Below are 27225 nucleotides of genomic sequence, written 5' to 3'. Positions count from 1 at the left end.
TCATAAAATAAACGATGGGTTTTTGTACGAATTTTCATAGGCGATTGTGGAAATGGACAATGAGGTATCAAATAGACCAGTGTGAGGTCTGCCTAGTTTTGGAAAAAAATTGTTTGAAAGCAGTCAGGATGATTAAGGAAAATTTAATTAGTAATTTGAGGGACAAGTGAAATATTTCATGAAAATTTGCTGCTAGCTATGTAAACAGTGTGTCAAAAAGTTCATCTATTCAGTGCCTAGCTACTCAGCGCATAAAAAGTTACATCGGTGTGATATTTAACTGTCAAAACAGCTTCCTTCGAATCATGTATTAAATTTAGGACATTTCGAGAACAGAAGACGCTAGGAAGGCAAATGAGGTGTCAGAAAGCTAATCTCTTCAAAGCTGAGCTGTTATACGTAAGAAAATTGCGTTGGTGTGATAGTTTATTTTTAAAAATAGTTTCCTTCGAATTAAGTACTAAATTTAGGACATTTAGAGAATACCAGAAGCTAGGAAGACAAATGAGGGGTCAAAAAGATAATGTTTTCAAGACCCAGCTGTTTTGAGTATAAACATTGATACAGATGTGATATTTAACTGTCACAATTGCTTTACTCCTCATCAAGTACTAAATTTAGGACTTTTAGAGAAAAAAAGACGCTAGGGAATCAAATGCATTGTCAATAAGACAAAACTTGAAGACAAAACAAAAATTGAAAAAGACGAGTCAAATGTTTTGTGAAACAATTTCTCTAAAATGAAGAAATAAAATAGACGGAGATACATTCCACCCTGAATGTGCCCAAAATTATGTACAGCAAATGAGGTGATGATGCTGTGGTGTACGGTAAGATGTCGAAGTTCCGTGACTGTAGGAGGATACAAGAAGACATAGACAAAATTTGCAGTTTGTGTGATGAATGGCAGCTACCTCTAAATGTAGAAAAATGTTAGTTAATACGGATGAGCAGTAAAAACAAACCCGTACTATTCGGATACAGCATTAGTAGTTCTCTGCTTGTCACAGTCAAGTTGTTTAAATATTTGGGCATAACGTTGCAAAGCGATATGAGATGGAACGAGCTTGTTAGAACTGTGGAAGGGAAAGCGAATGGTCGACTTCGGCTTATCGGGAGAATTTTAGGAAAGATTGATTCACCTGTTATGGAGACCGCTTATAGGACGCTGGTACGACCTATTCTAGAGTACTGCTCGAGTGTTTGGAATCCGTACCAGGTCGAACTGAAGGAAAACATCGAAGCAATTCAGAGGTGGTCTGCTAGATTTGTTACCGGTAGGTTCGAACAACACGTAAGTGTTACGGAGATGCTTCGGGAACTCAAAAGGGAATGCCTGGAGGGAAGGGGACGTTCTTTCCGAGAAACACTATTGATAAAATTTGGAGAACCGGCATTTGAAGCTGACAGCTCTACGATTCTACTGCCACCAACATATATTGTATGTAAGGACCACGAAGATAAGATACGAGAAATTAGGGCTCATAAGGAGAATATAGACAGTCGTTTTTCCCTCGCTCTATTTGCGAGTGGGACAAGAAAGAAAATGACTTGTAGTGGTACATGGTTCCTTCCGCCACACACCGTACGATGGCATGCGGAGTGTCTATGTAGATCTAGATATAGATGTATGTGCGTCAAATATTTCTCTGACCTGTTTTATTTCTTATTTTTAGACAAATCATTTCATAAAACATTAGACCGATTTTTTTCCAAAATTTATTTTATTGTCTTCTGGAGGCTACTTAGTTCTAAACTAACGAGTTACTTTGTACCAGATATGGATCTGAGAATGGATTGTTTTTAAATCAGAAACCAGTAATTTGCGAAAAAATTCGGGTTTTCGTGCAGTTAAATAAAAACTATTTGTGGGAGCAAACTCTACTTTTAAATATCACATGCGAGACACAATGTTACTCTAAGTGGTTGTGATAACCAATGTAGAGGTAACTATGTTTGTATTCCGAAAACGCTTAACGCAATGAAATCCAAACGTGAGAAGTGCTATTTGTGTTTTTCTGGAACTGTTTAGACTTTTTATATTACTCCTCAAGAGTGGCAACTGACTTTGAGATTGCCGGCCGTTGTGGCCGAGCGGTTCTAGGCGCTTCAGTCTGGAACCGCGCGACCGCTACGGTCGCAGGTTCGAATGCTGCCTCGGGCATGGATGTGTGTGATGTCCTTAGGTTAGTTAGGTTTAAGTAGTTCTAAGATCTAGGAGACTGATGACCTCAGAAGTTAAGTTCCATAGTGCTCAGAGCCATTTGAACCATTTGACTTTGAGATTGTCTCGGCTCCTTCTCATACTTCTTGATTAATATTGCTTATTGATCCTTCCTGTGTCACTCTTAATTTCTTTGGCTACATCTAATATTATTTATTTGCTTCAACCATCACACTAAACCACAACAGCGCTAATCGTTAAACGATGTCATCTCATCCCATATTAATGAGACATCATTCGAGTTCCCAGCAAAGTTTTCCGGATTTTTTCTTCAGTGAAATATCGAGGACTTTAGAAAGTGAAATCCGACATCATACACCGTAATCTTAATGCGAACTTTTACATACGGAGCCGGCCGCGGTGGTCTAGCGGTTCTGGCGCTGCAGTCCGGAACCGCGGGAGTGCTACGGTCGCAGGTTCGAATCCTGCCTCGGGCATGGGTGTGTGTGATGTCCTTAGGTTAGTTCGGTTTAAGTAGTTCTAAGTTCTAGGGGACTTATGACCTAAGATGTTGAGTCCCATAGTGCTCAGAGCCATTTTTTTTACATACGGAAAATTTGAAGCTTCATGAATATCTGAATGCTTTATAATTTCTGCGTATCTGACATTATAAAACAGATGTTAGAAACAGGAACATTACCCGTACTTGCTAATGGATGTTTTAAATTTATCCTTCAAAATCATGTACAGCCAAAAGTCAACCACTGTAAGAAGTTTTTAATCATACCGCGTTTCCTAAGCAGTTTGCTAATCATTCATTCATTACAGGAAAGCACTCCTCACCAGATAAAAAGAAGATAGAAACCTTCATCGCATCAATGAGTAATGCCCGCCGTGAGGTGTAGTCATTATTTTAAATGAAAGTATAGGAACTTTGCCGGCCGCGGTAAGGTCTGCGCGCATCCACAAAAGATAATGTTATGCATCTGGTGCAGCAGCGACGGTGTGGTGTACTGAGAGTTTCTTTCCTGCGTGAAGTGATGCTACTCCATTATAACACTCGCCCGCGTTCTGCTACACTGACAAAAAATACTGTACAGGAGTTGTGTTGGGTGGTCATTCCATACGCGCCTTATTCATCTGATCTTAGGGCCTCAGATTTTCACCTTTTCCCCTCTCTATCGAACAACCTTCAAGGAACTTCCTTTCCGGATGAAAATCCGCTCCGAACATGACGTGACCAGTTCTTCGCTTCAAAAACACGTTATTTCTACAGTCGCTGAATCGAAAAGTCACCCCAGTGTTGCAGAGTGTTGTAAATAGTGAGGGAGAATTATTATTCATTACTAAAGTCTATTTCACGTATACTTAACTTACGGAAAAATCATACGAACTTCTGCGCCAAACCAATAATTCAAGCAAAACAGACTCAGTTTTGGGAAGTGTTCCTTTTGCCGCTCATGTTTACCGCCGATGACCGCTGAAAGCATACATTTATGCCGCAATACTGCCAGCCACTTTATTCAGTCTTATAAGTCGATCCCGAAGTTTCTACGCAGTTCTAAAGCGTATATACCAACAACGTAGTAAGACGCCTTTTCGAGCATTCTGGCAGTACTTTGTGTTTCAGTATTACAGACACATCAAAAAAAGTTTTGTATCACCTCGGTTCCGAGAGTTCCGGAACCTGTACAGAAAATTGGAATAGAGATCAACATAACCATCATTTCCGCCCTTTTTATTGCTCATGAAAACCACACATTGCATGTTGTACCACCGTACAGAGAGAGGCCTTCAGAGGTGGTGGTCCATATATTGCTGTACACACCGGTACCTGTAATGCCCAGTAGCACGTACTCTTGCATTGATGCATGCCTGTATTCGTCGTGGCGTTCTATCAACAAGTTCATCTAGGCACTGTTGGTTCAGATTGTCCCATTCCTCAACGGCGATTCGGCGTAGATCCCTCAGAGTGGTTGGTGAGTCACGTCAACCATAAACAGCTTTTTTCAACTATCCCAGGCATGTTCGATAGGGTTCATGTCTGGAGAACATGCTGGCCACTCTAGTCGAGCGATGTCGCTATCCTGCAGGAAGACATTCACAAGATGTGCACGATGGGGCGCGAATTGTCGTCCATGAAGACGAATGCCTCGCCAATATGCTGCCGATATGGTTGCACTATCGGTCGCAGGATGGCATTCACGTATCGCACAGCCGTTACGGCGCCTTCCATGACCACCAGCGGCGTACATCGGCCCCACATAATGCCAACCCAAAACAGGAGGGAACATCCACCTTGCTGCAATCGCTGGACAGTGTGTCTAAGGCGTTCAGCCTGAACGCGTTGCCTCCAAACACGTTTCCGATGATTGTCTAGTTCTAGTTGAAGGTATAAGCGACACTCATCGGTGAAGAGGACGTGATGCCAGTCCTGAGCGGTCCATTCAGCATCTTGTTGGGCCCATCTGTACCGCGCTGCATGGTGTCGTGGTTGCAAAGATGGACCCCGCCATGGACGTTGGGAGTGAAGTTTCGCATCATGCAGCCTATTGCGTACAGTCTAAGTCGAAATACGACGCCCTGTGGCTGCACGAAAAGCATTATTCAACATGGTGGCGTTGCTGTCAGGTTTCGTCCGAGCGGTAGCGGTCATCCACTGCAGTACTAGCCCTTGGACGGCGAGGCGTGTCATTGACAGTTCCTGTCTCTCTGTATCTCCTCCATGTTCACTTGGTTCACTTCAAGACGCCTGGGCACTTCCGCTTTTTGAGAGGCCTTCCTGGCACAAAGTAACAATGCGGACGCGATCGAACGGCGGTATTGACCGTCTAGGCATGGCTGAACTACAGACAACGCGAGCCGTGTACCTCCTTCCCGGTGGAATGACTCGAACAGATCGGCTGTCGGGCCCTCTCCGTCTAATAGGCGCTGCTCATGCATGGTTGTTTACATCTTTGGGTGAGTTTAGTGATATCCCTGAACAGTCAAAGGGACTGTGTCTATGATACAATATCCACAGTCAATGTCTGTCTTCAGGAGTTCTGGGAACTGGGGTGATACAAAACTTTGTTTGATGTGTATATGTTGGATAACTCGTTCTAGGAAGATGTAAATGAAGTATTTGTGTTGCTGGATTCCTCGCGAGCATTCTCGTTTTGTAATGTCTCAGCATTCTGTTTACATCTACTCCCTGTAAGTGTGTGGCTTCTCCCAGCATACAGGCAGAGTCTTCCGTCCATATGTCGATTACAGAGAGAAGTAAAGGCTGAATGACATTACCTAGACGAGATGATTTTTTAAAAATGTTCCTTTGCTATAGCCCAGAGTAAATGTGATCCTCCCGGCGTTTAGTATATCACTTAGTGACACTTGAATGTTCTATGAGTTATTTTTTAAATCGTCAAACTGATTGTTTTTTTTTCACCTCTAATGCTCCATATTAGTTGTTACTGGTGGCTGTAGCAGAGGTCTCACGGACCTCTGCCTATTTATAATAAAGATTTTCCATAGACTACTTTCCTTGCCTCTTCTTATTAGGACTTCTTCAATTCGTGTCTTATTTGTTCACTTAATTCTCACCTTCGTCGGCAGCACCACATTTCAGATGCTACCAGTTTCTTATTCAGATTTCTCAGTGTTCTTGTTTCACTTCGCTAAAACCATGTGCTCCATACTTATACTTTCATAAATTTCTTCATTTATTCCAAATCAGTATATGATACCAGTAGGGCTCTTTTACTGAAGAAAGCTTTCTTAGTTGCATCATACTGTTTTTATATGACTGAACAGTGCAAGGGTGTATCGCTATTTCATACGGACCAGCAGGCACAGTATTTTGGCGACTAGATATGCCGCCATCGTAAGGTACGCTGACGAAATGACCTTCCCGAGGAGCAAGGCCAACTTGTATCACCTTCCATGAAGAGCTGCCGCACCGAGCATGTTGTGCCGGACGTTGCTAAGGTCACGTATCATATCGATTCGGCAGCAGCCAGGACAGTCATGGAGCCGGCCAGGCTTGCCCTGATATGTGAGAGGGTGCGGTACGCTTTACCTGCCGGAGCCTAGAGATCACCTCCCGGGAATTACTTTTATAGCAGGCCAGTCATTTCAGTTCCTGTGCCGGGGAAGGAATTAATGGTGTTACCAGAGCAGCAAACGATTCCGCCCGCAACTGAGCAGTTTCAGTTCTGTTGCGATGACAATTTTGCTCACGCTCACAAGTTCACACAGGTCACGGATAGTCTCGACATAGTTGAACAGCTCGCTGCACGACTACGACCTGAAGTAGCTGAAGAGGATCGCGAAACTCGTGCTCTGACGAGAACGAAACCTGCAAAGTCAAACATCACCAGCACAGAAAGGGCGGCCGTTCTTGCGCTCAGCTACCTTGTTCCAACCCACAAAGATTACCTCAGAAAATGCAGGGCCTTGTAGAGCGCAGCTCCTACAGCAAGAAAAACGCTGACCCCACTAAGAAAGTGAAGAGCAAACCCAGGGCACAACTCAAGGATTCGAATTCACCCGAGGGGTGTATCAAGAAATTATTACTGCAAGGAACTGTACCGCCAATTCTTCATGGACTCCCTAAGTTCCATAAAGAAGGGTTGCCTTTAAGCCCTATTGACAACAACATTTGCTGGCAAAATACCTGAAGGACATACTAGGCTCTTACGTGGATAAATGCCCACATCACATCCACAGTTCTGTGGATTTTCTAAAGGCCTCAGCAATTACAGGCTGGAAGATATGCGAAGTGTGTGAGAGAAGCAATGAGACTGACTTTTTATCTACTAAACTTTTTATTTTTTTCTAGCAACAATATTATCTCCTTAAAAATAGTTCCCATCAGCAGCTACACACATCAAAAAAAGTTTCGCATTACCTCGGTTCAGAGAGTTCCGGAAACTGTACAGAAAATTGGAATAGAAATCAACATAAACATCATTTATACCCTTTTTATTGCTCATGAAAACCACACATTGCATGTTGTACCACCATACGGCGAGACCTTCAGAGGTGGTGGTCCATATTGCTATACACGCTGGTACCTCTAATATCCAGTAGCACGTCTGCTTCCATTGATGTTTGCCTGTATTCGTCGTGGCGTACTATCCGCAAGTTCATCAAGGCACTGTTGGTTCAGATTGTCCCATTCCTCAACACCGATTAGGCGTAGATCCCTCAGAGTGGTTTGTGGGTCACGTCGTCCATAAACAGCCCTTATCAATCTATCTCAGGCATGTTCAATAGGGTTCATGCCTGGAGAACAAGCTGGCCTTTCTAATCGAGCGATGTCGTTATCCTGAAGGAAATCATTCACAAGATGTGCACGATGGGGCGCGAATTGTTGTCCATGAAGACGAACGTCTCGTCAACATGCTGCCAATATGGTTTGCACAATCGTTCGGAGGATGGCATTCACGTATCGTACAGCCGTTACGGCGCCTTCCATGACCACCAGCGAGGTACGTCGGCACCACATAATGCCATCCCAAAACAGCAGGGAATCTCCACCTTGCTGCAATCGCTGGACAGTGTGTCTAAGGCGTTCAGCCTGACCTGGTTGCCTCCAAACACGTTTCCGACGACTGTCTAGTTGAAGGCATATGCGACACTCATCGGTGATGCCAATCCTCAGCGGTCCATTCGGCATGTTGTTGGGCCTATCTGTACCTCGCTGCATGGTGTCGTAGTTGCAAAGATGGACCTCGCCATGGGTGTCGGGAGTGAAGTTGCACATCATGCAGCCTATAGCGCACAATATGAGTCCTAACACGACGTCCTGTGGCTGCACGAAAAGCATTATTCAACGTGGTGGCGTTGCTGTCAGGGTTCATTGGAGCCATAATACGTAGGTAGCGGTCATCCACTGCAGTAATAGCCCTTTGGCACACTGAGCCAGGCATGTCATCGAAAATTCCTGTCTCTCTGTATCTCCTCCAAGACCGAACAACATCGTTTTGGTTTACTCCAAGACGCCTGGGCACTTTCCCCTTTTGAGAGCCCTTCCTGGCACAAAGTAACAATACGGACGCGATCGAACCGCGGTATTGACCGTCTAGGCATGGTTGAACTACAGACAACGCGAGCCGTGTATCTCCTTCCTGGTGGAATGACTGGAACTGATCGGCTGTCGGACGCACTCCGCCTAATAGGCGCTGCTCATGCATGGTTGTTTACATCTTTGGGCGGGTTACCGACATCTGTGAACAGTCAAAGGGACTGTGTCTGTTATAGAGTATCCACAGTCAACGTCTATCTTCAGGAGTTCTGGGAACCGTGGTGATGCAAAACTTTTTTTGATGTGTGTATAAACTGGCGGAGTAGTTGTTCTCAGTCGTGGTAGCGGTGCTGAAAGCCTTCAACTAGTAGGGTCTTTAACGTGTCGGTCACATTCTTTCCAGTGTCCTCCAGAGTTCCAAAATGACGTTCTTCTAAGACATTTCTCAATTTCGGGAAAAGAAGAATGCTACAAGGACTAAGATCAGGTGAAATGGTGGGCTGTGGAACAACAGGAATACATTTTGAGGTCATAAATTCCGTGATGGAAGTGGCCGTGTGACATGAGGCGTTGTCATGATGCACCATCCACTTGTCTGCAACGACCAGTCTCACTCTATTCACCATTTTCCTCTGCCTTTCAAGGACATCTTTGTAAAACACATAATTCTTATTGTTAAACGTCGATCAGATCTCACAAGTTCGACGTTTTTATCGGTTTTTGAAGTTGAAGTTCCTCCTAAACGAGGTTTATCTTCAACGTGTTCTCTGCCTTTCAAAACTAATTTGTGTCAGCGGAACACTTGTGCTCTTGACAAGGAATAATCTGTAGGCCTGTTTAAGTTTTTCAAAGGTCACATTCACGGTTTCCACAAGTTTAACACGAAACTTGATGGCATAACTAAGCTCTAAATTTCACTGTTTCATCTTCGTAACACGACAAAAACACAAATTTCACTGATGGCGCTCTCAAAAATCGCGCTATGACTATACGGAGCTGAAACTCGCATTGAACACGTGTAGTGGATGAACACACTGGTCAACACAACCAAAACAACACAGCATTGCCAGATCGCCTGAAGCGTTGTCAGTCTCATTACTTTTCCCACTCACCTCGTATGGGGCCAGAAATTTGACCCGAAGTCTTCCCGCTTTTTCATGCATATCCTGACTTCCACGTATTTTCTATTTCTACATCTACATCGATACTCCACAACCTACCTGACAGTGTGTGGCCGCAATTTGACGACCACTGCTGTACACCATCGAAGAGTACTAGCGGTCCACTTGCCTAATGTATCCTAGAAAGTCGGCAGTCTCAGAGCAACGTTTGCCCGAGCCTCAAGCGATGGAATACGAATGCACCAGAATTTTAGCACAAACATCGAAATAATGGGATAACGACGTTATACAGGTCATCGAAATACGCACTAGAGACAAACGTATCAAATGGGACTGGCTGTAGTGTCAGCACGGCTTGGAAATCAGTTCTGGATTTAATTAAGAAGACACTCCGAAACCAGTCGGCAGCCAGGTCGAAACGAGTGCTTGCGTCCTCTCCGACGCAGGCGGGGTGCCCTGTGAGGCGTCGCCCGCGGCAGACACGGACGCAATCTTCTTCGGTCGTCAGGAGTGGTTCACGGGAGAAGGGGATACAATACGTCCGTGTGTCCCCAGTTCGTCACAAGGTACGATGCGAATGTAAGATAGGCGAGTTTATTCAATACTAGTTTCAGCTTGCGGCGGGAAGAATACAATCTTTCTGTTAGAAAGTAGTGAGGAATGGCGAAATTAGACACGCATGTTTCGTTCCTTTGAGAGCCGTCCCCCCTCCAGGCTTCTGAACTCGCGACAGTATCCTGGTGCCATTTATCAACAGGACAGTGCTCGTCCACACATGGTACGTGCCTTTATGAACTGTGAGTGGTGCTGAGTTATTCCCGTGACCAGCAAGTTCCCCAGATCTGTCCCCAAGTGAACATGTCTGGCACCATCACGGATATCAACTCCATATCGAGAACCAGTTACAACAGCTGTGGGCCAGCTTGCCTCAGGAAAGGATGCAACGACTGTATGACACCCTTCCCAACCGAATCATTGCATGCATCAGGGACAGAGGTGGTGCAACGTCATTCTGCCAAGTTCGTAGTAAATGTGACTTGAGTTCATAATCACCAAAATAACATCACATATCTCTCAATCAGTTGAGTTTCATTTCGTTTCCTCCTCCCAAAATGATGCTTCACTGTTCTGGTCAGGAATTGTATTTAGGTCTTCCATAAGTCATCTTAGCACTATATTTCTTGGATCACATATATAGCATTATTATAATCCACTAACATACCGTGTAATAAAACACAGCTTCTTTTGTCAAAATTATTGTTTCGTATCCACTTACTGGTTTTCAAACAAGATTAACGGAGACGTGGAGTAATTTTTGCAGTCAAGACAGAGGACATGATGGGGCCTACCCAAGCGGCACGTCCCAGCTCTCACCAGTCTAATAAATGGCACAAAAAGCATTAAAAATAATTAATTTCAATAAATCATTTACACTACATTTCAAACGACGGATTTTCCTGAAACCTAGAAAGATTAAGGCTTCTGTACAAAATCGTCACTGACGCGCGTACTGTGGAGTAGGATGCAGATAAAAACGTATGTATTAATGTTTCAGCAAACATCTCTTACCTTTCAGACGACTGGGTTTGCAGACAAAGGCTACATTCGAAACAAGCACATCTACTGAATATCACTACCGCGTTCTCTGGGGGCCTGTCCATCAAGCTGCCGGCTAAAACTGAATGGTCTTCAAGCGCCGTGTCTGTGATCAACAACAGCGTACAGGAAACCCACAGAAAAAAAAAAACTCTGTGGCCTCTATTTCGGCACTCTTCTGCAAAGGTTCGCTTCTGCATCGAATTCAGATCAGCGCTAAAACGCAGCTGCGCCGAAGAAAATGGCGTAATTTCCTATGAAGAAAGTCACGACTGAATAAATATAAACCATGCAGCAATTACTAAAACCATAGCATTTCTCAGTATAATCGTCCACATTATGCTAGAGGGGGGAGACCACCCATCCCCCCCTCTTCCTGACGGTCATTTACTGTGGGAAAGTACTACAATTAATTAATATGGTAATTATGTACAACGCTTAAGTATGTTCCAAAAGTACAACGTTCGAGTTTAAACTATCCGGATCTTTTCTTTCGTGACCCGCAAATATCTTAACTAGTACAACGGTCTCTAGCACTGGCTATTTTTATCACATTAAGTACCATGGTGTCCAAAATTAAGGCAACAAACTGCTATTTCCCGGTCCTGTGTCTAATTCAGAATATAATCATAGAAACTGTAAACAGATGTCGTTAGATCGTTTTCTGCACGGAAGATGGCATTCCGATCAACGGACACTCACGCAAGCAATGATGCCAGGCACCTATCAAGCGGGGTAGTCCCACGTCCACAATCGCTGTGTACACAGTCACAGATGGTGCATAATAGCACAGAGAAGACGCCTATAGACTCTCTGCTATGGAGGGCCATAGGAAGAATGGAAGCAGGAGAGAGTTGCAAACTGATGTGGCCCGGTAGCTTAACGTGAATCGTTTTGTTGTTTCTCGGATCAGGCGACAGTTTATAAGACCGTATACCGGAAACCAGGGCAGGACCGACCACGTGTGACTCCCCTGGACGTGTTGTATCGAGGCAAACGGAGTACAGAAGGGTTCAGCAGAATGGCCTTTATTGTTGGAGGCCTGCTGTCTGTTTACCTCTGACGCGTATTCACAGAAGGGAACGTCTACGGTGGAACCGTCAACATGTCACCTGTACGGTCGAACGGTGAGACAATGTTCTTTTCACAGATGAGTCCCGACTTTGTATGGAGAGTGATTCTCGGCGGTTTCGCATCTGGAGGGCACGTGGAACACTATTTCGGGACTCAAACATTGTGGAAAGAGACCGATCTCGAGGAGGGTCCCTAATGATGTGGCCAGGGATTATGTTGACCGCTCTGACACCTCTTATGAAACTGTACGAGTCAGTCAGCGAGATGTAACTGCTGTCAAGTGCCATGAGGAGATCTTGGAATCTCATGCGTGGTTGTTGCGAGATGGTGTGGGCCCAGACTTCGTACTTGACCTCATAGAGTACGGGTGGTTGAGGTTTTTGGGAAACGAAAGATACTACACGCATGGGGTAGTCTGCAGGCTCTCCCGGTTTGAACCGCATAGAGCATGTCTGGCATGTATTAGGGTGGTGGGTGCATCACGTCAGCATCCACCAACCACTCACCAAGACTTGTGAGCAGCTCTGCAGGAAGAGTGGGCGGTATTGCCTCAACATGAGATTGATGACATCATTCACAGCATGTTCCGTTGTTGTAAGGCATGTATTGGTGCCGTGGGTGGTCACACCCCATACTGAGCACATTAACCAGTTGTCAGAATGTGTGCGCAAATCCGTTAAGTTGAAAAAAAAGGAAGAATATTTTGGTCTACCGTTATGCATGTTGCAGTTGATTACATTCTGTATTCTTGAAATTGTTTCCACTTTACTATCGCCTGTCTTTACTGTTTTGTGGCGCAATACACGCAACCTTACAAAATTTCCTTTTGTTGCTTTAATTTTGAACACCAGAGAAGTTAATTTTAGATGTCATAGGTACCAAAATTTTTTATTAATCTTTCACTCGCCAGACACGGAGGACTGAAACACTTCTTGCAGATATTTGATTTTGTAGGTACAGAATTACGTATAAGGTTCTGTTAAAAACATTGACCACACAGTGACACCTCCACGTTTGTAAGTGGAATTTGGAAATACATTGGTGTCCATTAAAATTGCCTAGGTAGTAAGGGTACAAAATAACGAAACGCTATTTACAGGTATAGACAGTATACTAGAAACAATGCATGTTTAAATTTGTGTACCAATACCTCTAAGCCGGCAGGCCATCGAGTCGAATTGAGCTTCTATGACAGATAAGGATAGCTCATTCCACGCTCATTCATCTGTATGTCAAAATTCATCATTCTTAGTGGCTGGCAATTTGTGCAGTGGCAGTCTTTCGGCAATCCATGACCAGATGTTTTCAATGAGTGAGGGATCTGGAGAACGTGTCGGCCAGAGCAGAGGTCGAACACACTCAATGTCGACGTATATCACGAGAACACTGCCAAAATGGGGTCTTGCATTAAGTTGTCGAAAAATAATGTCACACAGACGTCGAAGGTATGGTACAGCCACAGGTTTAATCACGTCATAAATGTAACTCCCATAGACGTACGCAAGGAGGGGCAAGAAGGGCCAGTTGCCCCCTCCTGCAATCTGCAATACCGGCGTTTTATTCATTACATTTCTAAATACGATTATTTGTGATTGTACCACACTGTACATCTAGCTTTTCGGGATGCGACGTGAAATATTGTGCCCTTAGGACTCTATAATGTGGGTTGTTTAGTTATTAGGTTGGTCAAAAAGAAATAATACGTTGCTTAAAACAACAGTCGAGACCGCAGTAACATTTGTTTATTATGACCTGTTTCGGCTTATGTTACAGTTAACCTCAGAATTTTTGGGCCCCCTATGGCTGCTGCTGGCGGCTACTCGTTTTTTCACGTGATGTCACGATCGTGTCTCCAGATCGCTGCGATCCACAGACAATATCGTCTAAATTTATGAGAAACTATACTGTCAAATCGGGAGGCGAAGGACCATCTTAGTTCAATCCTAGGCTGTTGACGGGGTTGTAGCGGTGAATTTGATGTTAATCTGGCATGAAGTTTCATATCAGCGCACACTACGCTGCAGAGCGAAAATCTCATTCTGAATTTGATGTTTTATGAGGTTTTCCGTATTCGTCCTTTCGAATACTGGCACGAGACACATTTCACCCAGACAACCCAAGAATACGACCTTTCAGATCCAGTTTTATAAAACTTTAGCTTCGCCAAGCAACGCTGAAAAATAGACGGGATGACAATAACGCAAGGAAACTATTGACATAATGTGATGAAAAGTTTTGTAAGCAAATCAAGTGTTTTCGACGTTTGTCTAATGTTTCTCCATTTTGAAGAATATTACTCAGTGACATTTCTGCTGGTTGTTTTTGTTAATAACCAAAAGGATTTCCTCAAATTTCCTGACCTTTCTTTTATTTCAGATTTTTAATTTTCGGGGTCAAGCTAATATCATTGGTATTCACTTTTGTGAACGTGTGTAGCTTCATTTTCTAACTCGATGCACTAGATCAGGCCGTCTTCAGGGATTTTGCCACCCCTTACGAAAATTTCAAGCTCCCCCCCCCCCTCTCCATTTTCGACATGTCAGCTTTTCGCATAATATAATCCATACATGACGCCTTATATTTACATATCACACTCACTCGTCTCTTTGTTGTGGATATGTCTTTAAGATCGAAGCAGCAGTAAGTGATACGTTAGCAGTGCAATAAATTTTAAGCCATAACTCCAAAAGTAACATGTCAATCAAGATTAATTTATGTCACCAGGAGAGCATAAAATTAAAATCTGTTCACTTTTTCTAGTTTTTGTGCAGAGGATGAGCGTCTTACCTATTAACTGTTGTTGTGTAAATCACAGGTTCCTGACAGCACTTTGTACAGAGACGGCACATAGTCGTCGCAGCACACAATAAAAACAAAGAAACAATAGCACGTCTATTCACTGCGCACTGAACTAAGACCGGGACACCGAAAGATAAATATGTATATTCGATATACTCTCCTCTTGTTATTGTCAATATCGATACAAATGATTAACCTGTTTAAAAATATCTCATGGAACAATAAGAATAAAGGAACTGTAGTACATGAACCCTCCAACAATCAGTCTGCACATGCAGACGACATTTGTCATCTTATTTCGGCATTAGACAAAACAAATGCAGGCACACCCTACAACAAATCGACGCTATGCAAATAACTGAAAAAGTATGACATACATAAATCAATCAAACCAAAATTAAACCGAGCGGTTCTTGGCGCTACAGTCTGGAACCGCGCGACCGCTGCGGTCACAGGTTCGAATCATGCCTCGGGAATGGGTGTTTGTGATGTCCTTAGATTAGTTATGTTTAAGTAGTTCTAAGTTCTAGGGGACTGATGACCACAGCAGTTAAATCCCATAGTGCTCAGAGCCATTTGAGCCAACCTAAAATTAATCAAAAACATGCGTGAAACACTTACCTTATACTATAGGTATTTTTCTTGCTTTGGCACCAGCGAACTCTTCCATGATTCAGCTAGTTCATGTTCAATCGACACCGTTGCCAGTCCATTCAGTCTTGCCTGGCCCATTGTTGACCTCAGGTGCGTTTTCATCAGTTTAAGTTTCGAAAAACTTCCTTCTCCACTTTCCACTGTCACCGGTTGTGTCAGCAAAATTCGCAAAGCTACACTTAGGTTGGGCGCAACGCCATACTCTTGTATGAGTTTCTACGTTTCAATTGGCAATCTACCAGGCTTCACCAACGCTGACACTATTTTAACTTCATCTTAAAAATCGACAGGACTGATGTCCTTAGCCTGTCAGTGACTAAACCTGCCGCACAGCATGGAACACTTTTTACTTGGATCGTCAGGTGACATGTCCTTAATTTTACTAATGCCATACAAAAAATCAAAAAGCTCACTGTGATTTTTAAGCTGTTGAAATCTCTCACTGAGAGCGCATATTATAACATCCAGTATTTTAAAATAAAAATCTACTTTGTACTGCAATTCTGGATCTTCAGTTTTCTCATCTTGTCCCTTATATTGGAACTGTTTCTTCTTCCTTCGCCATCGTATCTGCGTTGTACCACCTACGACTGGGTTTTCTATATCGAGTTGGGTTGCCAGTTCCTTAGTTAATCTTGGAATTTGGAGTCCTCCCAGCAATTTGTGAAATGCTCCGTTATCTTTTTGAGTAAGTCAACAACTTTCGATATATCAGTGATTATATTTTGTAAATGTTTGCTGACGACATCGATATGGAGTAGTACATCATACCATATTATCACTGAACAAAGGAACGTAAAATCACGAATAAGGTTTGCCGAACTATAAGCCTCATATGCAACCATTCTGTCTGTATTTTCGTCTTCGCTTATTTCAAATAGTGCATCATAGACCTCCTCTATGTTAGTTTAGAGGTGCGATTGCATCGATCCTACTTTCCCATCTTGTACTTGTGGCTTCAGCGTTACGGTAGATATATGATCAAACAGGACTGCCCAGCGTCGCGTAGACGCAAAAGGGAAACCATATACACTCCTGGAAATGGAAAAAAGAACACATTGACACCGGTGTGTCAGACCCACCATACTTGCTCCGGACACTGCGAGAGGGCTGTACAAGCAATGATCACACGCACGGCACAGCGGACACACCAGGAACCGCGGTGTTGGCCGTCGAATGACGCTAGCTGCGCAGCATTTGTGCACCGCCGCCGTCAGTGTCAGCCAGTTTGCCGTGGCATACGGAGCTCCATCGCAGTCTTTAACACCGGTAGCATGCCGCGACAGCGTGGACGTGAACCGTATGTGCAGTTGACGGACTTTGAGCGAGGGCGTATAGTGGGCATGCGGGAGGCCGGGTGGACGTACCGCCGAATTGCTCAACACGTGGGGCGTGAGGTCTCCACAGTACATCGATGTTGTCGCCAGTGGTCGGCGGAAGGTGCACGTGCCCGTCGACCTGGGACCGGACCGCAGCGACGCACGGATGCACGCCAAGACCGTAGGATCCTACGCAGTGCCGTAGGGGACCGCACCGCCACTTCCCAGCAAATTAGGAACACTGTTGCTCCTGGGGTATCGGCGAGGACCATTCGCAACCGTCTCCATGAAGCTGGGCTACGGTCCCGCACACCGTTAGGCCGTCTTCCGCTCACGCCCCAACATCGTGCAGCCCGCCTCCAGTGGTGTCGCGACAGGCGTGAATGGAGGAACGAATGGAGACGTGTCGTCTTCAGCGATGAGAGTCGCTTCTGCCTTGGTGCCAATGATGGTCGTATGCGTGTTTGGCGCCGTGCAGGTGAGCGCCACAATCAGGACTGCATACGACCGAGGCACACAGGGCCAACACCCGGCATCATGGTGTGGGGAGCGATCTCCTACACTGGCCGTACACCACTGGTGATCGTCGAGGGGACACTGAATAGTGCACGGTACATCCAAACCGTCATCGAACCCATCGTTCTACCATTCCTAGACCGGCAAGGGAACTTGCTGTTCCAACAGGACAATGCACGTCCGCATGTATCCCGTGCCACCCAACGTGCTCTAGAAGGTGTAAGTCAATTACCCTGGCCAGCAAGATCTCCGGATCCGTCCCCCATTGAGCATGTTTGGGACTGGATGAAGCGTCGTCTCACGTGATCTGCACGTCCAGCACGAACGCTGGTCCAACTGAGGCGCCAGGTGGAAATGGCATGGCAAGCCGTTCCACAGGACTACATCCAGCATCTCTACGATCGTCTCCATGGGAGAATAGCAGCCTGCATTGCTGCGAAAGGTGGATATACACTGTACTAGTGCCGACATTGTGCATGCTCTGTTGCCTGTGTCTATGTGCCTGTGGTTCTGTCAGTGTGATCATGTGATGTATCTGACCCCAGGAATGTGTCAATAAAGTTTCCCCTTCCTGGGACAATGAATTCACGGTGTTCTTATTTCAATTTCCAGGAGTGTATTTTTCTCATCAAACACAAGGATGAAACTGCGTATTCTAATGCTTTTGTAGCGTCATTCACAACTAGATATAAAGAAATATTATTTCATGGAACGTAACATGTCTTAAGATTTACATCTAAAATCCTTTTTTGCAATCCTATGTTCTTGCCTTTCTTGTTAGAACCGTTATCATAGCCCTGACCCTCCATGTCCTCCAAAGATATTTTCGTTTCTTCTAACTATTTTAAGACTACCTTTATAAACCCCAAACCAGACGTATCTCTTACAGGTACAAATCCAGGAAAATGTTCACTAATATTTACATCACACGTGTCAAGATCAGTAGAAGTCACATTCACAAAAGGCACTATCCGTGTCATTTTCTCAACACCAGAAATATCTGGTGTACAGTCCAAAATTAAACTATACTATTTAGCATAGCTTAATAAAGACAATATTTTGTTTATAATTTTTTGATGGAGCGTGTGAATTATTTCATTTTGTACGTTTTTACCCAGATAATGATGAGATTTATTTTCACCACGCGTTTTCTCCTTATACATTCGCCTAGAACTGAATCAAATTTATCAAATAATTCGACCAATTTTAAGAAATTCCCATTGTTGTGAGTGAACAGTTTGTCTTAAGTTCCTCTTAAGGGAAGACATTGTCTAGCCAAAAACTGTATAATTGCTATCCAGCTTTCCAATGCCGAGTTTCTGCATTTAATATCTGCAGGGTTCCTGCACCGACGGTATTGCCAGATTGTAATCTTCTGGTGAGCTCCACCCACTTTTAGTGCGATTCTAAGTGCAATGGGGCCTGCCATGGCTAGCTAATATCTCATAAATGTGCCACCAGTTATTATAACCACCTGGAGTCAATAATATTTTAATGTTCGAAAAGAATTTATAGCTGAAGAAAAAAACAGCATTCGCACTTTTTGAATAAACTAACCATTTCCTCTGAACAATTTCACCATTGCACAAACTGTAAACGCAATTTTTAGTGGTAAAGCGACGATTAGAATCATCCTTAGGCCAGCTTTCAAATTCCGTTAGCTGTTCTGGAGGCCCTCTTTTGACTAACGTTGTGCTAACAATGTCATCTACTTCGTCGGGCCATTTTGCAGGATCTGAATCAACTACATCATTGACAGTTTGAGTATCAGATGAGCACTTGCTAGAATCGGTTGGAACAATTTCACTTTCATCAGAGAGCTTGCATATAATGTCATGTTTACCCTACGACGTTGAAGGTACATCTTCATCTACCGAAGGCTTAGCCTAATTTACGTCTACATCTGCATTCGTGCTTGGATCATTCTGACCAAAATCTTATGCAGTTTGGAAAAATTTATCTAACGAAAATTTCAAATTTTTGTCTACGTTTCTCTTTCCGCTCGTATTTTTATATAGTGGCTGCCTGAAAGATGGTTCCTGGCGTCAGTCACTGCAACAGTTCACAACATTCTCAATAACTTATAGCCCAATAAAAACACGTCACCTCACAGTGAGAAAGCGTTTTCACACAAAACTAATAATACGTGGCACTGCCAGCTGAATGTACAATTACCAGCTTTTAACCCAATCGTTATTGTCTTTACTGAACAGCGTCCAAAAGGAATGATACGGCTGGTAATGGAAATGCCGTGTGGCTAGGGCCTCCCGTCGGGTAGACCGTTCGCCTGGTGCAAGTCTTTCGAGTTGACGCCACTTCGGCGACTTGCGTGTCGATGGGGATGAAATGATGATGAAAGACACACAACACCCAGTCATCACGAGGCAGAGAAAATCCCTGGCCCCGCCGGGAATCGAACCCGGGACCCCGTGCGCGGGGAGCGAGAACGCTACCGCAAGACCACGGGCTGCGGACATACGGCTGGTGATTTCCGTTCGAAGTTAATTTTCGAACGTAAATTGTGACTGGCAAAAAAAGTATGTTTCTAAAAGTGCACCACATACATACCTATATTCGCGCCATAATCCACAGTTCGACCACTATGTCAAACACTTAACTCGCTACTTAGCTATTAACAAACAAGGCAAGCGACCATTGTTGTTATATAATGAAACTGCCAACTGAGAGCGGCGTATCCACTGTGCTCGGCTGCCAACTCCCAAAAATATTTGCCCCGTAAACTAAAGTGTAAACATCCCTAAGACGCAGTGTTGTTTAAAACCTCTTCTACACAGTGAACCACATTATGCAACAGTGTGTTAAATATTTTACGCTTGAGCATGTCGTAATTTCGTAACTTCTTAGGAGAAAAAAAGACTTCTAAAACATTTTTTAAACAATTATACAAAACGACAAATTGGTGAATATTCCTGGTTTACTATTTCAACAAGATTATAATTACAAGAATAAACTTTGTTTTGGCCTTTTGTTTTGACTAGGGTGGAAGTACAGTGTACATTAAATAAAACTTACACGTAATTCAGTATGTAAGATAGAAATCAATATTCACTCCACTGTGGGTTCCACACTTTTTAAATTTTTTCACATAGATATCACAGTATAATAATTATTTGGTTAAAGAGTCATTCCAATACCTATTAAGGTTTTTGAGTTATTAAATTTCAAAGTACTAGTAAAAACTTCGGGCTATGACATGCAGGTCCTCTCAACCTTTCTTTATAAATAGAATGTAGATGACGTTTCTCCAGCTAACCATTTGTATATCTAAGCACGTAGTACAGTTCAAGCCAACGTTGACAGTCAAATTTTATTGGCCTGCAGTATGCACTGTATAACCATCCAACCATTTGCTTTGAGAAATTTAGCAAAATCGAAGTCTGATTGGGCCGTTAAAGATACAAACCCAGATCCTCTCGAATGCGAGTCCAGTATCTAAACTTTGCAAGGTTTTGTTAGTGACAAAAACAGACTTGAGATTACATGAATTCCCATCTTGGTAACGTAAACACTGAGTGATATTTAGTATTTTATATTAGTTGGGAATTTTTAAGCTTTGCAAATGAAGCATCTGGCTCATCTTCTTATAAGTAAAATTCTGGACTTGTAGAATCTTACACAACGCTCTAATAATTCCTATGAGCGTTCAAATTTATGCTTCTAGTATAAAGTATTGCACGACGTTGTTTCTTATGATTACTTTTCTGAAATTTCGCTCCATAGCTTCATCACTCCATGGACAGCTGGCAGATAACAAGTACATAGGCTCGATGTTCGGTATCGTAGTGATTCTAGGATTTTTTTCCGGGACTAGTGTAACTTAGACAGTATTGTCAATATGAGAAAAATGAAAACTGGAACGCAGCTTGGGTTACATTCAAAACCGCAAGCTCGATTCAGAACTGACCATAAGTCAGCAGATAGCAAGACTGTAACTGCCACAATAGAACCAAGCCTAGAAACGTACTGAGGTGTTCAGCAGTCATACGATAAAAATAAGAACTGTGGAACAAGCACACAATAAATTATTCTTGGCGTTCACGTGCCATCTCACGTAAGACTAGATAGTTCCTTTGCAACTATTCTCATGGCCAGCTGCTGTGTTAACCTCCACAACCTCGATCAGAATGGTCTATCATACTTTGCTTTAAATGACTTGTAAAGATCACCAGATGAGGCCAACAATGCAAAAAGAGCTGAAAACTTTCACAAGAAACTGCCAGCATTATTTGCTTCCTTAATCTGCAGAAATTTAAAGAAAAAAAATTATAAGAAAAATCAATACTGAAGTGAGATACAAGTATCCTAAATGTCCTAAGAGTTCAGCTCTATGCAGCACAATACCGCAATATTAAGTCAACTGATCCGCAGAAAACATCTTGACACATGATGTGATAAATACTGATGGTAAAAATGTTAAGCTGCAGAATAAAGTTCGTTAAATTGCAACCAGGGCTGTAGGTCTGAGCCTAGGGCACCGAATGGCTCTGAGCACTATGCGACTTAACTTCTGAGGTCATCAGTCCCCTAGAACTTAGAACTAATTAAACCTAACTAACCTAAGAACACCACACACATCCATGCCCGAGGCAGGATTCGAACCTGCGACCGTAGCGGTCGCCTGGCTCCAGATTGTAACGCCTAGAACCGCACGGCCACTCCGGCCGGCCCTAGGGCACCGAGTGACTTCAATCGGTTCTTGTATTTCCGGCAGACTTACAAAAAAAGAAATAAAACTGCGTGTAATCTCAAAACATGCAAACCAGCAGCGCTGTCGCTAGCGTAGCGTTATTTCATTGTTGAACTCAGAGGGCGACTGTTAAAGCCGCTATTAGCAGAGGAACACTAGTGGTGCCACAAGTGACGTCACGCGTGGCGCCTCTAGCTGCCAGAGGATTCGGTGCATTGTGTCGGAGGCTGCCGTCACAGTAGCACCGATATCGATGGATTCCGCCGACGACCGACATCGTGCGAAGACGGCGTATCTTTTCAAATCAGTGTGCGCGGTCACAATGTAGCCTACGTCATCGCCCGAACGTACAAATTTCGGACGACAATCGGTGAAATTGAAATCAGTTTTTTTTTTTTTTTTTCGGTCGTAATGGTCGTCACGACACGGAACATCGACTATGGGAAACTGGTAAGTTTAGTGAGTGGAGTAGTTTGTGGTATCCTAAGAATGAAAAATATCATACGCTCGGAATCTATGTACTGAAATAGCACGTTTATTGGAAACCACAAGCAGGCAAAATCTTTATTGGAAATTTTAGGTGTGGATTATAACCTCGAGAAAAAAAATTGTTCAAATGACAACGATGGTGCATCTTATGATTAAAGTTATTTTAGTGGATCTTTTTGAGTTGTGGTACGTGGACATTAGCTGTCCACAAATTACTGCTACTGTGTAATGCCGTTTTTATGGCAGTAGGCTGGTTATTCTGTTCCATGCAGTAGTTTGCAAATGTGGTGCCAGTATGTTTTTCCACTTTGCAGTGCTTTATGTTTCAGAGTATCTTATTCCAGACTTCGTGTTTGTCTTTCACACGTACACTGAATGACAGTCATTGAAAATAGTCTGCACAACTGCAAATAAATTCACAAAACAGATTTCTAGTGCTTCCCTAGAGGTGTGATTCGAGTTCTATAATAAACTCCGACACTCAATTAAAGATGCAATTCTGGGTCAAGTGAAATTAGAAGTGACACTTTGATATTTGACATCCTTTGATTACATCTTACCAATAATTAGGCCTATGCCGCGTTCTGAAAAGTACAGTTTCAAAGTTTGTGTGGGGCATGTTGGATGTTATTTGCCATGCCCCAAATACAAATTTAAAAGCTAATATTTTCACTCTTGCGTCACAAATACTACGAAATTTTTAATTTATTCCATATGGAATTTTGAAGTTTGCCCCATGCAAGTGCCTTAAACACACTATAATACAGTTGATTTTCTTTATTAAAAGCTACACTGAATCCGAAATAGCACTGCCTCCAGAAATCTTGTTACGTCCTTTCTCAAATCCAATGGGCAAGTGTTCAAAGATCAGTGAAGGTTTCAGTACTAGAATCTGATTATCTGAATATACCTATTGCCAGTATTGCATTAATATACACCGTTTTTAGAATAAAATGAGCTGCTGTGAAACCGCAAATCTACTTTCATTAATTATATAATACTTGCTTACTCACGCAAAAATTTAATCTATTCATCATGTAACAGAAACATCTACTTGCAATACGTAAATTAACTGTTAAGTGCACATAACCTCATTAGCAAACCTTTATACACCGAAGTCGCCACTGTAGCATAACAAACCATAAACTGAACGATGTGCTTTCGAGAGGTCCTTAGTGCGGTGTATCTGGAAACTACATACACTCCTGGAAATGGAAAAAAGAACACATTGACACCGGTGTGTCAGAACCACCATACTTGCTCCGGGCACTGCGAGAGGGCTGTACAAGCAATGATCACACGCACGGCACAGCGGACACACCAGGAACCGCGGTGTTGGCCGTCGAATGGCGCTAGCTGCGCAGCATTTGTGCACCGCCGCCGTCAGTGTCAGCCAGTTTGCCGTGGCATACGGAGCTCCATCGCAGTCTTTAACACCGGTAGCATGCCGCGACAGCGTGGACGTGAACCGTATGTGCAGTTGACAGACTTTGAGCGAGGGCGTATAGTGGGCATGCGGGAGGCCGGGTGGACGTACCGCCGAATTGCTCAACACGTGGGGCGTGAGGTCTCCACAGTACATCGATGTTGTCGCCAGTGGTCGGCGGAAGGTGCACGTGCCCGTCGACCTGGGACCGGACCGCAGCGACGCACGGATGCACGCCAAGACCGTAGGATCCTACGCAGTGCCGTAGGGGACCGCACCGCCACTTCCCAGGAAATTAGGGACACTGTTGCTCCTGGGGTATCGGCGAGGACCATTCGCAACCGTCTCCATGAAGCTGGGCTACGGTCCCGCACACCGTTAGGCCGTCTTCCGCTCACGCCCCAACATCGTGCAGCCCGCCTCCAGTGGTGTCGCGACAGGCGTGAATGGAGGGACGAATGGAGACGTGTCGTCTTCAGCGATGAGAGTCGCTTCTGCCTTGGTGCCAATGATGGTCGTATGCGTGTTTGGCGCCGTGCAGGTGAGCGCCACAATCAGGACTGCATACGACCGAGGCACACAGGGCCAACACCCGGCATCATGGTGTGGGGAGCGATCTCCTACACTGGCCGTACACCACTGGTGATCGTCGAGGGGACACTGAATAGTGCACGGTACATCCAAACCGTCATCGAACCCATCGTTCTACCATTCCTAGACCGGCAAGGGAACTTGCTGTTCCAACAGGACAATGCACGTCCGCATGTATCCCGTGCCACCCAACGTGCTCTAGAAGGTGTAAGTCAACTACCCTGGCCAGCAAGATCTCCGGATCTGTCCCCCATTGAGCATGTTTGGGACTGGATGAAGCGTCGTCTCACGCGGTCTGCACGTCCAGCACGAACGCTGGTCCAACTGAGGCGCCAGGTGGAAATGGCATGGCAAGCCGTTCCACAGGACTACATCCAGCATCTCTACGATCGTCTCCATGGGAGAATAGCAGCCTACATTGCTGCGAAAGGTGGATATACACTGTACTAGTGCCGACATTGTGCATGCTCTGTTGCCTGTGTCTATGTGCCTGTGGTTCTGTCAGTGTGATCATGTGATGTATCTGACCCCAGGAATGTGTCAATAAAGTTTCCCCTTCCTGGGACAATGAATTCACGGTGTTCTTATTTCAATTTCCAGGAGTGTATTTTCGTAATACGTGGATATTTCGTAAAACTCATCTGGAGATTCCAATAACTGAATACAGAGTGTACAATACTTGAAACATTCTTTTCGAGACAAATATTGCTCATTCAACATCTATTAATAGCAAACGCCGCATTGCAGCACTCGTCTCCAAGTGCAGAGGCATCGTGGCATCCATCCCACCCATGGAGGCTAAACTCTAACCCACTTCATACATAGACTAGGTTCTAACCTAACCTAACATATTCGACCCCGCCAAAGCTGACGAATGAGATTGTACACATCATGACCAAGCTGTCGTCCGAAGCTATCGGGCAACCTGTAGCGACGGTGTCAGGCGACCTTTGTCAGTGCCACTGTGAAGCTTTAGGGCAGCTGCGGGAGCCTTTTAGCCGATGGCAACTGGCAGCACCACTGATGTACTAGCTGCCGGGCCCGGCAACAGCTTGCACACTTGTAGTTGCCCCAGACCATCAAGGGGCTTTGCGGCATATGAAACCTATCAACCGTGGGCAACTGGAGGCGCCACTTTTCGTCCAATGGACTCGCGAGCGCATACAAGTCACTCGAGCACGTGCACTCAGCCCGAAGGGTCTCCTTCCCCCCCCCCTCCCATCCCCTATAATAAATACAATATACCTCATTTCTAAGAATGAAGGGAAACCTACAATCTGGGATACCATGGTAGAAGTGTACTTTGACAGAACAGAGAAACTGAGTTCTTGGTATAATATTATAAAGACTCTGATTGCAGAATTTGAGGACAAACCTGTGAGAATGAAGAATATTTTAGGTGAATTTTTTACCAATTTCACTACTTCAACATAGAACTAGCTGTCATCTTGGGACCTGAAAAATTTTGATATTAATTTCAAAGTTTTCAGTCGATTTGGAACACAAACAGGGCCAGTTCAAGAATATTTTTACACACAAGTGACTTATCATGCGGCACCCCTCCTCTCTCCCGTTTTTCCCTTGTACACTTTCACCCACATCACTTTTCATTACTAGTTGTGACACATTCTGTATACAAATCTTGCAGATGCAGTTTACATCTATCTTCAAGAGCCTGCCGGTTTAGTTTCTTTAGCATCTTTGTAACACTCCCCCCATGGGCCAAACAAACTTGTGCCCATCTAGGTATACATTCAGTATCCCCTGTTAGTCCTATTTGGCATAGATCCCACACACTTGAGCAATATTCTATAATTGGTTGCGTGAATCATTTGTAAGCAATCTCCTTTGTAGACTGTTTTCATTTCCCTAGTATTCTACCAATAAAATGAAGTCCGCCACCTCCTTACCCACGACTGAGCTTATGTGATCATTCCATTTCGTATCCCTACAGAGTGTTACACCCAGGTATTTGTGTGAGTTTATCGATTCTATCTGTGACTCCTTGACATTATAGTCATAGGATACATTTTTTGTTTTGTAATGTGTGTGTGTTTGATGTGATGGTTGTTGCCAAATGACATTCACTGCAGGTCAGTGTGTAGCTTTTGACAGCTGATATCTGCAGGAAATACTTGGGGCACAGGTTGTATGTTATCATACAATAAATGAGTTTCCCTCATCTATGGAATAATAGATATAGGCCCTACTGTTAGACATTCTGTTTACAGATTTTCACTTGTATTACTATCATTTTCATAGGATTTCCATGTAGTGTAGCTATGGAAAACCACATAATAATGCTTCACTTTTGAGTAGTAGATGTTGTTATATTCTGTATCTTAAAGACGTGAACTCCAAATAACCCAGTGTGGCAAGAACTGGTAGTTACAAGTGTAATTTCTTACATAAAATCACATTTCAGACATATATTCATAAAAGTAGTTTTTCTTTTACAGAACTTGACACAACTGGATGTAAGTGAAAATAATATTGAGACACTTGACCTCAGTGCTCTTAGCAAACTGGAAAATGTGCAGTGCTCTAGGAATCAGTTGGTGGAATTGACAGTGAATGGAAAATCACTTACCTCATTGATTGCAGGGAATAATGGTAAGTGTTCTTTGATAATGACATCTCAATAAATTTATTATTTCAATAAGGTTACAAAAATATTTATTTGCATTAGAAGTACTGGATTACATATCAAAACAAAAAAGGAAGAACTAGTTATGCGAATATAACAGAATAGTTCACTTAC

The 27225-nt window shown here is 43.7% G+C and overlaps 1 protein-coding gene across 1 annotated transcript in view; it reads left to right on the top strand.

Moving 5' to 3' along the window:
• The window catches only part of LOC126235283 (protein phosphatase PHLPP-like protein), a 405833-nt gene that overhangs the window by 308996 nt on the left and 69612 nt on the right, over positions 1-27225 (top strand). Inside the window, exon 6 of the mRNA XM_049944008.1 lies at positions 26924-27077. Within this exon, the coding sequence (XP_049799965.1) occupies positions 26924-27077 (154 nt within the window). The remainder of the gene's footprint in view (positions 1-26923; positions 27078-27225) is intronic.

The sequence above is a fragment of the Schistocerca nitens genome, chromosome 2, assembly GCF_023898315.1.
Source record: "Schistocerca nitens isolate TAMUIC-IGC-003100 chromosome 2, iqSchNite1.1, whole genome shotgun sequence".
NCBI lineage: Eukaryota > Metazoa > Arthropoda > Insecta > Orthoptera > Acrididae > Schistocerca > Schistocerca nitens.
Note: the sequence above shows the minus strand (reverse complement) of the source record. Positions and strands in the feature narration are given on the sequence as shown.